The sequence below is a fragment of the Geotrypetes seraphini genome, chromosome 5 (assembly GCF_902459505.1).
Source record: "Geotrypetes seraphini chromosome 5, aGeoSer1.1, whole genome shotgun sequence".
NCBI classification, from domain to species: domain Eukaryota; kingdom Metazoa; phylum Chordata; class Amphibia; order Gymnophiona; family Dermophiidae; genus Geotrypetes; species Geotrypetes seraphini.
Genome location: NC_047088.1, coordinates 86424685 through 86439963, shown reverse-complemented (window position 1 = coordinate 86439963; position 15279 = coordinate 86424685). Strand labels below are relative to the sequence as shown.

General features: G+C 45.2%; 1 protein-coding gene across 6 annotated transcripts in view; it reads left to right on the top strand.

Moving 5' to 3' along the window:
* LOC117361054 (zinc finger protein 436-like) overlaps positions 1-15279 on the top strand; it is a 74764-nt gene that overhangs the window by 25379 nt on the left and 34106 nt on the right. For all 6 annotated transcript variants that reach the window (XM_033945862.1, XM_033945861.1, XM_033945865.1 and 3 more), the window contains 3 exons: positions 1621-1675; positions 7434-7532; positions 9094-9267. In XM_033945862.1, coding sequence (XP_033801753.1) covers positions 7457-7532; positions 9094-9267 — 250 coding nt within the window. In that variant the 5' untranslated portion in view covers positions 1621-1675; positions 7434-7456. The remainder of the gene's footprint in view (positions 1-1620; positions 1676-7433; positions 7533-9093; positions 9268-15279) is intronic.

The following is a 15279-nucleotide window of genomic DNA, read 5'->3' as shown; positions in this document are numbered from 1 at the left end:
GAAATTAACACAGAAATAGGAGGCTTTGCACCAGTGCGTGGCCCAGCTGGAAGAGCAGCACAAACTTGGCAGGGGAAATGTCTACTTGGACAATTGGAGAAAATGTGGGGAGAGTTGTATGAGTTAGAATTGGCTACTACAAATGAATAGCTACACTCAATCCAGCAGGACTATTTTGAAACGGGGAACTGTGTAGGCCAATTGTTGACCCATAATTTGAAACAGAAAAGGCTGAAGAATCACATCACCGTGATTAGAGATCTTGAGATTAGAGCGCATAGACATCCTTAGCAAATAGGACATATATTTTACCCAGTATTATTGACAGTTATATACTCCTGACATCTCTGTTGAAGAGGCTACTATTGAGGCTTATTTGGCTGATAATGAGGTTTATTTGCCACAGTTTATACTGGCTTCACAAATAAGTTTTATAAGTGCTTTAAAGGGCTTTTGGTAAAGCCTTTAACAGAGATGTTTAATAGCTTGCAAAAAGATACTGAGTTTTCCTACTCTTGGCATTTGGCAGAGGTCACTTTAATTTTAGAACCAGGGTGGAGAGTGTGGTGCAGTGGTTAAAGCTACAGCCTCAGTACCCTGAAGCTGTGGGTTCAAACCCATGCTGCTCCTTGTGACCCTGGGCAAGTCACTTAATCCTCCCATTGCCCCAAGTACAGATTGTGAGCCCGCTGGGACGGACAGGGAAAAATGCTTGAGTACCTGAATAAATTCATGTAAAACCGTTCTGCACTCCTCTGAGAGAACGGATAGGAAATTGAATAAATAAATAAAAATGGGCTCCTCTCAATGCGGGCTATATCGACTGATGTTGCTTTTGGGGACTGATTATAAAACTTTTATTAAAATTCTGGCCCAGCGTATGGGTAAATTAGTTAAGACAATCAAGCAGAATTTATATAGGGGCGCCAAACGTTTGACAACATTAGGAGAGTTTTGCATATTATCTATTCAGCAAGCACATTATGCTTTGACGCTAATCTAAAGGATTGACACGAAAAAAGCCTTTGATAGGATTTTATGGCCTTATCTTCTAAAAATCTTGGTGAAGATGGGAATTACAGGCAGATTTTTATCATGGGCAAAAATAGTATTTATATAAAACCATTATCTAGCTTTCAAATTAATCGGCTAGGAGAATGCGCCAGGGTTGTAAGTGGGCAGCTAAAGCACTCTACTGTAGGACAGTATGCAGAGAGGATAACAAGGATGAGTTTATTAAATATATGATTGATATCTAAACAGAACATACTGTGGGAAAAGATAAATTTAGGAAGGCATGAAAATCCTGATAGGTTTATAGAAACAAAGAAATGAGAATGCATGAGCAATTGACTACCACCTTTTATAATAACCATGGCAATAGCAAAATAAAAATAAGGATCATACATGTGGTTACAAAATGAAGAAAGAGAGCTCCAGTCTCCTTCCTTATGCTGTCATGTTCACTCTCCACTCCCTTTCTACCAACCTATAACTTTTTCACAACATGGTATTTCTATTTGTTTATCGGAGACAATTGACCATTAGAGAAGAGAAAATTCGGAGACTGTTTAATATTGATTACATTATTTGATAGTCTTGTCTCATTTTTACAAACAGGAGTCAAAGGTCACTGAAGGTTCTAAAGAAGAGAATCCTGAGACTATAGCACAAGGTAATTTTGTTTAAGGTACCAAGCCTTTGCAATGTCTCTCTTGGACTTCAATAGGCAGATTTTCAGCTTTTATTTACTGTGGAAGTTATGATTGTTTGTAAGTTGGTTCTGAGTAGACCTTAGGATTTCAGAATCTTCTCACTATTGGTATAGAAAACCGGACAGGTGGTCCCAAGGTACGAGGTAAATGATAGCAGAAAGCAATTAGAAAAATGTATTCACCCTGTGAAAGAGTAAGGAGTTATCTTCCACTAATGCTACCATTCCACCTCCATATAGTAGGGGCTGCCAGCCCAAGACTGAGTTGACTACATGTCCCAGACCACACTAGGCTTTATAACTCACTGCTGAGCTACCTTAACAAGGTAACTCTGTTAAGTCAGGGGCATGGTTCATCAGGGAGATGTTTATCTGCCACAGAGGAGAATCATTGGAGAGAAGGCCCCACGAGAGAGAAAAGTCTTTGAGGAAGGAAGGAGTCCGGGGGAGAGAGAGATTTCCCCTTTCCTAGCTGTAGGCTGAGGGAGCCTTGGAAAGGTTTTGGAAGCAGGGTAAGCCAAGCCCATAAGGAAAATAAATGTGGAAGTGACTTCAGGCTATGAAAACTAAGCAGTTGTTTAAACGTGCCTTTCTTGACTCTGTGAGGAAACAGACTCAGGTCTCCAGAAAAATAAAAGCTTTCTTGTTGCATATTTTTACAGTGGTTGGTTGTTCTGTTTGAGTTAGAGAATGACATGGGGACTGTTTCCCACAGGTAGGGGGAAAAATTGGCCGTTTGCCGAAGGTATAGGGACAAGGCTTTTCATCGCCCCACAGAGCAGTAAATGGCCTTGTCCCTGCAGTGAAGGATCTGCCTCTTGTCACCTCCCTTCCCACCCCTCCTGGCCAGCAGCCCCCCCTCATGAGTCCAGCAGCCCCTTCCCTATCGCAGGTCCAACAGCCCCTCCCTCCCGATCGCGTGGCAAAATTGGCAACAAAAACTCTGTGACTTCCCTGGGTCGGCCCCTTTGCCCCTCCTGGAGTAGGCCTACCAGCCTCTTGGACAAAGAGGCAACATCGCACACAAAGCTACTCCGGACCTTCTTCAGGCCGAGTCCCTCCTTCTGATGTAACTTCCGTCAAAGGCAACATCGCACACAGAAAGTTACATTGGAAGGAGGGACTCAGCCAGAAGAAGGTCCCATAGCAGCTCTGCGTGCGATGTTGCCTCTTCATCTACAAAGCTTCTAAGAGACTGGCAGGTTTTGACCCATGATTAGGAGCGAGGATGGGAGGGTGTGAGGGAAGTGAAGCTGTTGGACTAGTGATAGGGGGGAGGGGACTGCTGGACTCGCAAGGTGGGGCTGCTGCTGCAAAGGGGGGTAAGGTATTAGTTGGGCTGCTGGACCAACTGGAGCTGAAGGGAAAGGAGACAGTTGCTGGGTCTGGGGATTGGGGGGAAGGGAAAGAGGTGCTGGGCCCATGTGGTGGATGGAGTGGAGCTGAAGGGAAGGGAGAGGTGCCAGACCCACACCTGAGCACTGAAGGGGGGGATAGAGGTGTTGGACCCATGGGAAGGGGGCTAGAGGGAAGGGAGAGAGATGCAGAACCTTCAGGGAAGAAGAAAGAGAAGGGAAGGGATGAAGAAAGAGTAAGAAGCTGGACACAAGGAGATATATAAAAAGAGGGGAGATGGTGAGCATGGATGGGAGCAAAGGAACAGGGACAAAAAGGGAAATGCTGCATGGGGGTGGTATATAGACACAGAGGGGTAATGCTAGACATGGGAGGGTAAATGGATACAAAAGATGGCTAGACATGGGAGAGAATAAGAACACAGAAGAAAGATGCTGGACAGGGGTGGCATAAGGATATAGAGGAGTGATACTGTACACAGGGGGAGGGGATCGTAGAATGTGAGATGATGAAGGCAGGGAGGCAGACACAGGAGAAATACTAGAAAGGGACGTATAGGAAAATATAGAGACGGGAGATGCTGAATATGGGGAACAATACATGCACAGAGATAGAAGATGGATGGTGAACATGGAGAAAGAAGAAATGTCAAATGGTCAGGAGACCCTGGCAAGTGAGTTAAGAGAAGACAAAAGAAAACAGAGACCAGCACCTGAGACCAATATGATTAGAAGAATAAAATGACGAGACAACAAAAGGTAGAAAAAAAAAATCTTATTTTCTATTTTGTGATTAGAATATATCATATTTGAAATATGTATCCTGCTAAAGCTGTTGTTAGACATAACTGGGGACCACAAAGCCCAGGCCATGCTTCTTTAGCTTCCAGCTGGCTTAGGGCTCTCTCTGACCAGGGGCAGTTACCCTAATTGCACTCACCTAACACTATTTCTGTCATGTGTGAATACACTATTCAGTTAGCTTCATTTTTCTGTGTAGCATTGTGTAGTAATTTGGCTTATTCAGTTTTCTCGATAGTGGAGGGGATATTTGTGAAGGGGAGAGGAGGAGAGACAGAGGTTCTGTTGATCCTTGCTCTGTATTAATGTGTTTATAAAATGACAATTGAACAGAATATTGTTTCTTTTTATACTTTAATAAAATAAGTTCAATATAAAATCATAACTATTTGAGGATTTTGCGGATGGGATCAGACGGTTTGCAGGGACAGGGCAGGGATGGGGACCGAGCTTGTGGGGGTGGGGCAGGGACAGGGACTGAGCACGCTTGCTGCCTCAGGATGGGGACAGTTTTTTCCCCCCATGTCATTCTCTAGTTTGAGTGCAAGTGTGCAGTGAGTCTGGACTGGACTCTGCCACACGCCCTTTAAGCACTGTAGAAGTAAAGGAAGATGCAGAAGACCCTCTATGAAAAATTGCTTGAGCTCCTCAACTTGATAATTATGCCTCTTGAAACTGACCAGAGCAAACATCTCATTCTTGATGGATTCTTCTGCTCTCCATTAAAGTCTAGCAAGTAAAACATTCTTTATAAGACTCCTTGCAATGTCTTACCTTTCTTGGGTCATGCAACATGTATTTTATGAAATGCATTTTCTGCAAAATATTTTTTAGTTCTGTTTTAAGTTGCTTTGAGCAAAAACTTAGTTTGATAAGATGTGGAAAAAATACAAAAGAACATAAAACACCAGCAATAGTGAGAAGAAGCAGGAAGTCACAATATTTTTAACTGAATCCAAAGGTTACAACAGCAAAATACTTTTCAAGAGTAAATTTTTCAAATCAGATTTTCATTATTTAGATAGATGACATACACACTTTTATGTTTCTTCTTTTTTCATATACTTTCTGCAATAGTTTTGAAAACACTGTCAATTTCCTTGCTGTCTTCTAAAAATAGAAGAACCACAGCTGTCAGAAGATAAGAGGAAGTGTTCTGAAATGATGATCACTGATGATAGGAAGATTGGAATAGAAATCCAGAAAGAAAGGAAACTTGCAATGTAGCTCTCTTCTTAGATAGAAAGATATGTTCATTTCAAGGATGCTTTTTTGTAGCTGGTTCTGTTTTTCTCCATTGCCTGTTTGGACTAGCATGTTGCTGTTCTCAAATAAATTGGGACTACGTCCAAAGGGTGCAAAGAGCAAAACCAGGTCAGGCTCAGGCCATCCGTGATGAACTGGAAACACCTCATAATTCTTATGTTTGGGGTTATAAGGTGTTATGAATAAGGAAAAATCCTACAAGAAAAAAAGTTTAACTTCTGTTCTAGAAATAACATGATGGCAGAAAGGACAGTGAGGATGACTTTATGGGCCTTATAATCCCTTTCTGTCAAGGCCCATAAAATCCATTTAGTCTGCTTGGTTTCTTCTGTTGTTGAAATAAAGTAGATTCCACTTGACCTCCAGTTTTATCTAAACTACTTTATGACTAATCATCCTCCATGTGTATCTTATGCTTTCTTTAATTCTGTTACTGTTTTGTTTACACTTAGGGCAAGGTTACCGTATATACTCAAATTTAAACCAACATTTTTGAGCCCAAAAACGAGGGTCTCGGTTTATATTAGAGTCTACCACCCAATAGTATCCCTTCTTATCTACCTAGAACTGACAGTTTCCCTGCCATCAGCTTACCCCTCCCTCCCTCTTTATCCCGCATCGAAGAGACACTGCCCGCCCCTTCCCAGACCCAGTGGTAGGACTCCCAGGCCTACCATGCTTCCCTGGTGGTCTAGCGGGGTGTTGGGGCAATAGCGATTCTCACTCGTTCCTGCCTGTGCTCTTTTGGTATTGGAAATGTCTGCCAAGACATACAGCAGCAGTCTCGCAAGGCTCAGTCTTATGAGGCTGCCACTGGGAGTCTCAGCAGACACTTTCAGAGTCAAGAGAATTGCTCCTACTCCAACCACTTGACCACTAGGTCAAGCACACTTGACCACTAGGGAAGCACAGTAGGCCTGGGGGTCTTACCGCTGGTTCTGGGAAGGGGTGAGTGGGCCATGCCTCTTTGTGATGGAGTGGAGGGGAGGGATGTTCTGATGGCAAGGAACTTGCCGGGTCTGGGGGAAAGGCTGACGGCGGGGGAACTGCCAGTGTGGGAGGGAGGGTGGATAGGTAGGAATGACTAGGGGATGTAGGGGAGAAATGGTAGAATATAAACACTCAGTTTGTATTCAAGTTACCATTTTTTCCTGAAAAAGGGGAGGGAGGGTAAAAATGATATATTGGTTTATACTCAGATGAATTTATATTTAAATACCATATATTTGGCTATCATTAGGCAGACAGCTTCTGGGGAGATGGAGGTGGCAGAACTGTTTCTGTCAAACCTTAGGGATGTACTTTTACCTGCAGGGAGGAGGTTGGGCAATTTTCAGATAGCCCATTTACCCAGGCACATGAATTTGGGAATTTGCCCTCATGTATGCATGTATGTCAATATAACAATGTTTAATTCTTAGGCCAAGTATGTGTTTTACAGGATTCTTTTGGGAGGAGTGGTGGGGTGCTGCTGATAATCATTGAGTTTAATTATAGAAATGTTGGTTGAGGGTGGAGGGAAAATGAAAAGGACCTCAAAGTTAATTGAGAAGTGTGCGAGGCTGAGCCCCACCTCAACCACACTCTCTGAAGAAATATTTTCCTGTTAATTCTTAATTCTATTCTTTTTAGTCTCCTATCATGTTCTACAACATTCTTTCTACAAGAATGTGGCCTTTGAGTTATCAAAATATCTCTATCATAATTCCAACCTTCCCTCCTCTCCATTGTATTTATACTTGCTCAATAAAACACTTTATAGGGCCTATGACATAATTTCTGCTCTGCAATCATAGTTTACCTCTGGTTTATTCTATCTATTGTAAAACTTAAGAACATAAGAATTGCCATACTGGGACAGACTGAAGGTCCATCAAGCCCAGTATTCTGTTTCCAACAGTGGCCAACCCAGGTCCCAAGTAGTTAAACTGATTTTATGCTGCTTATCCTAGGAATAATAGTGTATTTCCCCAAACCATCTCAATAATCACCTATGGACTTATCCAGAATTAGACAAAGTACTCCATATGATGTCTTTCAAATAGTTTTCTAACTGAATAGGGAAGGGTCATCCGGATGGGCAGTAGCTTGCATAGTCCAGCTGACAGAACAATGTGCATGTGACAGCCCTTTAGTTCCCATTCCCCACTGAAAATAGTTGTTGGACATAAACAAGCAAACAGAAATACTGAAAAAGATTGAATATTTGGGGCAGCATGGTATTGGTTTAAAATAGTTTGTCAGTGCAAAAACTGAAAGAAATTGACTTCAAAATATTTGTTCCAATCTGATATCAGGCAAATTACCTGTGAATTCTAGCATGGCACTGAGGATTAAACAAGAGGATGAACCTTATGTTGGTTACAGAAAAAAACATATGCCAGCATCCAACACAAGTGAGTATAATTTGACTTTTTATTAAATTTGCCCAAATCGGAGATCATGTTAATGTTGCAGAGTGAGCTGGCCAGAAGATTAAAGAATCATTTCACCCTTCTAATGACTGGCTTGTGCCTGGTTGAAGGAAGCTTGAGAAATTCCTATATGTATGGATACTAAGGAAGGAGAAATTTGATCATACCTGATAATTTCTTTTCCTTGAGTTCTGTTATTCCAGTGTTGTTCCTGTCCAGGAATACTTTGGCTGCAAGAGGTATTCTTCTCTGGTACTGACATTACTTCCCTTTTAAGTTAGTTGTTATATTTGCTCCATGTGCCTAAAGAGTGAGGCAGGTGGGGTGGTGTTTAGATTGTTTTTCTTCTTTGCATGAGTGTGTTTTTCTTCTTTGCATTGTTCTGCTTTGACATGCACTTTTACTGGCAAGTTCTAAGGCTGCACCACTGCACAGCATGATGATATTAGGAGTGTCTTACTTTTCAATGTCTCCACCAATCTGCTGGAGGGGAGGGGGGCATAACCCATATGTCTGCACTAGTATAGAAGGAAAGGAAATTATCAGGTAAGAAAAAACTTTTTCTTCCACTTGGCTGGAGGAAAATGCTGCGTATTCTTTTTGAATCAAGAGGCTGAATTTTTCCAAATCAATGTTTGATTTTTGTTTGATGTAAACTTACCCTACCTAAGCTTCCTATGGCTCTTGGTCTGATTTTACAGGACATAAGTGATCATTTTGAATTGTAGAAATTTGATTGTCTTCATCAGTCAAAACTAGAGGGAGAAGTATTCATACAAACTGGCCTCTAAAGAGAGACCTGCAACTCTCTGTAAAGCAGTTATTTAATGTCATGTTTTCAAGTTTCAAGTTTTATTTTAATTTGATGAGTCGCTTAATTTTATTTTTGCTAAGCGAGATACAACATAGAAAAAAATAACATTTATTTTAACTTAATGTTTAAAAATTTTAAAACAATAGTTAGGACCAACAGACATACAGACTTACCGAAACACAAGGTAAAAGAAGGGCAGAACTACAATTCAATATTTTTAGGGTACAGAAGGGAACCATAAATGGAAAAAAAACATTAGGAGGGGGAAGGTGAAAACCTGGAGGGTAATGTAAAATTTTTGAACATAATTTATAGATTAAAAGCGTCTTTAAAAAGAAAGCTTTTTAAATTACTTTTAAAATGACTCAAATTATTTTCCTCTCTTAGTTGCTGAGGTAGTGTTCCAAAGTTGTGGAGCCATCACCAAGAACATATCTTGTCATCAAGTTCCAGTAATTTTCAGGGAGGGAACCACTGTTTTTGATTAGAGGACCGAAGGGAACGCGATGTACTGTAAGGAATAAGTGCTTTATTGATAAATTGGGGTTTATTAGTAACAAGGGTTTTGAATACTAGTAATAAAATTTTAAAAGTGATGCGATGATTAATGGGAAACCAGTGAGATTTGATCAGAAAAGGAGTAACGTGATCATATTTTTTACCATTAAGAATAAGTGCTGCACAGGGACACTAATATGTGCCATCCTCTTCTCTTTGTATGATTATTAGGTGATCTTGTTTTCAACCCTGACACATCACTGTGGATAAAACAGGTGGCAATGCCAGAGGACAGTGAGGAGGAGTCAGAGGACAGTGAGGAGGAGCCAGAAGACAGTGAGGAGGAACTGGAGGACAGTGACGAGGAGTCAGAAGACAGTGATGGCCGGGACAGCCCCAGAACAAGTAAGTGAGATGTGTTTTGCAGCTTATGAAAGGGGATTCTTTTCATAAGAATTACTGTTTTGGCCAGGGAAAGAAGGAAATTTGTTACCAAGGTTAATAACCCTAAACAACAAAGTATTTGCTTTTCATTGAGAAATAAACACCAAATAATAGCACAAAATTGTACTTCATTTCATGAATCTGATGAAGTGGATTCAAAGCTTGTGCCCCAATAAACTAGTTAATCTTTAAGGTACCACTTTTCCTCTGTCAGTTCTAAAATATACCAAACAATCTTAAGGTCCTGTCTATTAGTTTGGGGTTCCCTACTTCCTTAGCAATTTTAAATAACTCACCATTAATATACTATACTTTCCAGTGCAATAGGTGAGACATTCTAGACCCTAGGATTATTTCCCCATACTCGTATGAGCTGCAGAAGAAATCCACTCCTGATTTTTCACTCTGCCTCTGTATCACTTCACTGAACAGTCTAGCGCAGTGTTCTTCAACCGTTTTACACCGGTAGAAATAAAAGAATTATTTTGTGGACCGGCATCGGTCTGCGGACCGGCGGTTGAAGAACACTGGGCTATGTCGTGGGCCAGACCCCGCCCATCTGTACCCCAGACCCAGACCCCATAATAGTACTAATTGTAACATTATTTTTTTCCATTCATTTTTCTTAGATACACACAATATAATCTTATTAACAACACATAATGATTAACCACAAAATTAAACTACACAAAGCACACTGACAGCAGATGTAAATTCTCAAAATTGACATAATTCAATCACTAAATTCAAAAATAAAATAATTCCCCCCCTACCTTTGTTGTCTCCCTCCCTCTATGCTATGCCTTACCTTCTGGCCTGCTCCTGCCTGACCATTTTATGCTGCCCCCGATGTTATCTTCAGGCCAGCTCCCTCTTCCTCACTGATGCAGTGCACAAAGCTACGGGCAGTGGCTCCTTGCATGTCCTGCACCTCATCTGGAAGCCTTCCCTCTGACATTGCGACGTCAGCAAGAAGGCTTCTGGTTCAGGCGCAGGATACACGTAGGAACCGCTGCCCTTAGCTTTGTGCACTGCATCAGTAAGGAAGAGGGAGCTGGCCTGAAGATAACATCGGGGGCAGCATAAACAGTGAGGAAGAGGGAGCCGGCTAGAAGATAATGCCGCACTGAGCGCATCGTAGACTGGCGGTTGAAGAACACTGTTCTGGGCCTGATGTACGTGCCGGCCCTGTGGATCGGCAGGAAATTTCTGTGGACCGGTGGTTGAAGAACATTGGTCTAGTGCCCTCTAGCAGTCTTTTCTTCTGCACGCGTGACTGCAGCAGTGTGTGTTCTGCTATTCTCATTTTATTGTTTTTAATTTGATGTAGTTCCGTTGTTTTCATGGTTATTCTCTTGTTTCCAGTGGATTTGATGCTCTGCCTGCTTTAGAATTCGCAGACCGGTCTGTAGCTGATAGGCCGATCCCTTCAGGGTACTTGTTAGCCAGTCTGCATAGTCTTCCTTGGAGCTCAGGGCCATCCCTGACTTAGTCTCACTTCTTGTTAAGCGGGGGGTCAAGCGCAGACTGTTTGGCACACTTAGGGGGCTCGGCGGTATTCCACAGCATGCAGGCTGTGTTTTCGTGCCTCCGCCCGTCCTGGTGCGCATCCGGTGGTCCGCAGAGGTGGCGGCATTGTCAGACAGTGGAGTCTGACCGGCAGCCCGAAGATCAGTTTGGAGAAAACCTTCCCAGCATTGTGGCAGTGAATTCTGAACCGGCCATTGAAAAGGCTGGAAGCAGGCTCCAACGATGATTTTCAAGTTAATTTGAGAGGGTTTTTCTGTGATTTCAAGTGTTCCTCTGTCTTCCTCCACCTGAAAAATCCTAAAATCTCCATTTTTTAAAATTTCAGGAAGTGTGTTTTTTAATACATTTTGGTGCAAATTCGGTGCCAGCAGCCATCTTGGATTTTTAGCAATCTTTATTTCAGCTTCTCCCTGCTTCTTCAAAATTTGAATTTTTGCCAGGAAAACTGATGGGATGGAGTCCTCAGGGGCTCCTCATGTGAATTCATGCAAGGATTACACAAATTTTGCACTTTTTAGCGTCTTTGTGCCGCATGGCGCAGCTGGGGGGGGGCTGTATCGACTGTCTGAGCTTCTTCCCCCCTCCCCACTGAAGCAGGTGATCAGATGCTCAGCCAGCCCAGTGGATGGCCTCTAGCAATTTTGGGGCCTGGCATGGCTGGATTTTTGCTCTGACTGGTGGCGGACACTCCGCAGCCTGAGTCAAGCGACTTTAAGTCATCTGAGGGTGACTTTTTGCCTCTGGAGCTGGATATCTGCTCGGCAGGTCAAGAGTTAGGGGGGGGAAACCCTGTTGTGCAAGCAGTGTGTTTGCCTGCTTTTTCTGCCAACAGTTTCCTTGACTTGGGACGTCTGTGTTGGAAACTGGTCATGCGCAGGGTTTTCCTGTGTTCTTTGGAAATCACAATGGTGTCTCATATCTCTGACTCTTTATGTGTGCTGACTCATTCATTGTGGCAGGGGGGGGACTCCCCTTCTGAGGCCATGAATTCCAGTGGTTCCATAGGGCCATTTCATCAGCCTTCTTTCCCTTGTTTCCGTCAAGGCACTTTCTTCCAGGTGTGTGGCTTCTTTATGATCCGAAGCTAGCTCTGTTCCTCCTGAGGAGCTTTGTGGGGCTGAAATGTGGTCTTTTCTTCCCACGTTGGGTGCGTTTTGCAAAGTGGATGTAACTTCTAGGCAGGACTCAGCCTTTAGGGCCTCAGTTGTATGGGCCAACACTGCAAGTCCACCCTAGCTGTTTTTTTCCTTTCAGCAAAACACTTTCTGTTGCCTGTTCTTACAGGTACCTCTACTTCACATATGTGGGTGCCTCGGTGCTTGGGTACTGACAGCTAGATGGTGCTAGACTGTTCAATGAAGTGATACAGAGGCAGAGTGAAAAATCTGAAGTTGATTTCTTCTGCAGCTCATGCAAGTATGGGGAAATAACCCTATGGTCTAGAGCACTGTTCTTCAACCGCCGGTCTGTGGACCGATGCTGGTCCGCAGGAAATTTCTGCCGGTCCGCTCAGGGCCGGCGAGGTCGAGATATTTTTAGCTGGTCCGCGCTGGGCAGGAGAGATCATGGGAAGCCTCCAACAGTGGCTTTCTCCCCTCTGCAGCTCTCCTTTACTTCCCAGCGCAGCGATTCACGAAAGCAGCTTTGGGGCTTTTGCTGAGTCGTGGATGCCTCTGATGATGCAACTTCCTCTTTCCTCAGAGGCGGCGCGACCCAACAAAGGACCCGAGGCTGCCTTCCTGAATTGCTGCGCTGGGAAGTAAGAAGAGTTGCTGGGAGGGGAGAAAGCCACTATTGGAGTCTGGGAAGCTGCTGGGCAAGGGGAAAAAAAAGGGACAGCTGCTACTGGAGAGGGAGAAGGAGAGTTGCTGCTGGGAAGGGAGGAGGGAAAGGAATCTGGGAAGCTGCTGGACAAGGGGAAAAAGGGACAGCTGCTACTGGAGAGGGAGGAGGGAAAGGAATCTGGGAAGCTGCTGGGCAAGGGAAAAAAAGGGTCAGCTGCTACTGGAGAGGGAGGAGGGAAAGGAATCTGGGAAGCTGCTGGGCAAGGGAAAAAAAAGGGACAGCTGCTACTGGAGAGGGAGAAGGAGAGATGCTGCTGGGAGGGGAGGAAGGGAAGAGAGTTACTGGCAGGGAGATTAGAGGAGGGGAAGGGGAGAGAAAGGCATGAGAAAGTAGAGAAATTGATGATGGGAAGGGGTCAGCAGAGAAATAAGCAGAGAGGGACAACGATGCTAGATCTGGTATAGGAGAGATAAAAATGAAGAGAGCAGTGAAGCTGGAATGAATCATGTAAAAAGGAGAGAGGGGGGCACAGGCTGGATGGAAAGGGGAGAGGGGCATAGAAAGAAGACAGATACCATATGGAAGGGGGAGAGGGCAGACAGTGGATGGAAGGGGCAGATGCTGGATTGAAGAGACAGAGAGGACAGACGCTGGAGGGAAGAGAGTGAAAAGAAGATGAAAGCAGAAGCCAGAGATGACAAAAGGTAAAAAAAAAATGTTTATTTCTATTTTGTGATTAGAATATATTAGATTTGAAATATATATCCTGCTAGAGCTGTGTTAGACATAACTGTGGACTGCAAAGCCCAGGCAGTGCTTCTTTAGCTTCCAGCTGGCTTAGGGTGCTCTCTGACCAGGGGGCAATTGCCCTAGTTGCATTCCCCTAGCACTATGCCTGTCTTGTGTGACTGCAGTATTCTGTTAGCATGATATTTCTATGTAGCATTCTTTAATAATTTGGCTTGTTCAGTTTTCTTGATAGTAGAGGGGATATATGTGAAGGGGAGGGGAGACAGGGGTTTTGTTGATCCTTGCTCTGTATTATTTGTATTTATAAAATGACAATTGTACAGAATATTGTTTCTTTTTATACTTTAATAAAATACATTCAATATAAAATCATAACAGGCTTGTATGGATGGGATCAGATGATTTGCGGGGACTGAGATCGCGGAGATGGGGCGGAAACGGGGTTTTAAAATTTTAGTCCTAGTAGTTTGCCAGTCCACAAAATAATTCTTTTATTTCTGCCGGTCCACTGGTGTAAAAAGGTTGAAAAACACTGGTCTAGAGTGTCTCACCTATCTACTGGAAAAGAGCTTACCGGGGTAAGTACTGTATTTTCACGTAGATAACGCGCACCCGTGTAAAACGCGCACACGGGTATAGCGCGCGGAAAACACACATGTATGTACAGAATTTTTATATACCGCGCACACCCGTATACCGCGCATGCTGCCCGACTCTACCATCGCCCCCCGACTCTCCTCTGGCCACCCCGACTCTCCTTTTGCCCGCCCCGACTCTCCTCTCCCATTGAAGTCCTGTCCCCACCCTGAAAGCCTGATGCCCCCTCCGACGTCCGATTCACCCCCCCGCAGGACTGCTCGCACCCCCACCCCGAAGGACCGCTCGCACGCACTCGCACCCGCACCCCCACCCTGAAGGACCGCTCGCACCCCCACAGCCTCCCGACCCCCCCCATCATGTAGAAGCTCCTACCGGTGTCCTGCTGCTTTCTCTTGGCGGTCCCGGCCCTTCCGTGAGCCCTGCGCCTGCGCTGCTTCCTCTTCCAGCGGTTCGCCCTTTCTCTAACGTCAAGCCCTCTTGCCCCCCCGACTCCCCGACACGATCGGGGCAAGAGGGAGCTCAAGCCCTCTTGCCCCAGCCAACCGTGGCACCCCCGACACGATCGGGGCAAAAGGGAGCCCAAGCCCTCTTGCCCCGCCGACTCCCCAACTCCCCGACAATATCGGGCCAGGAGGGAGCCCAAACCCTCCTGGCCACGGCGACCCCCCTACCCCCACCCCGCACTACATTACGGGCAGGAGGGATCCCAGGCCCTCCTGCCCTCGACGCAAACACCCCTCCCACCAATGACCGCCCCCCCCAAGAACCTCCGACCGCCCCCCAGCCGACCCGCGACCCCCCTGGCCGACCCGCACGACACCCCCACCCCCCCTCCCCGTACCTTTGTGTAGTTGGCCGGACAGACGGGAGCCAAACCCGGCAGCCAACGACGGAATGAGGCCGGATTGGCCCATCCGTCCCAAAGCTCCGCCTACTGGTGGGGCCTAAGGCACCTGGGCTAATCAGAATAGGCCCGGGAGCTTTAGGTCCCTTCTGGGGGCGGGGCCTGAGGCACATGGGCCCAACCCGACCATGTGCCCAAGGCCCTGCCCCCAGGAGGGACCTAAGGCTCCCGGGCCTATTCTGATTGGCCCAGGCGCCTTAGGCCCCACCAGTAGGCGGAGCTTTGGGACGGATGGGCCAATCCGGCCTCATTCCGTCGTTGGCTGTCTGCCGGACAGACGGATTTGGCTCCCGTCTGTCCGGCCAACTACACAAAGGTATGGGGAAGGGGGGTGGGGGTGTTGTGGGGGTCGGCCAGGGGGGTCGCGGGTCGGCTGGGGGGGCGGTTGGAGGTTCTTGGGGGGG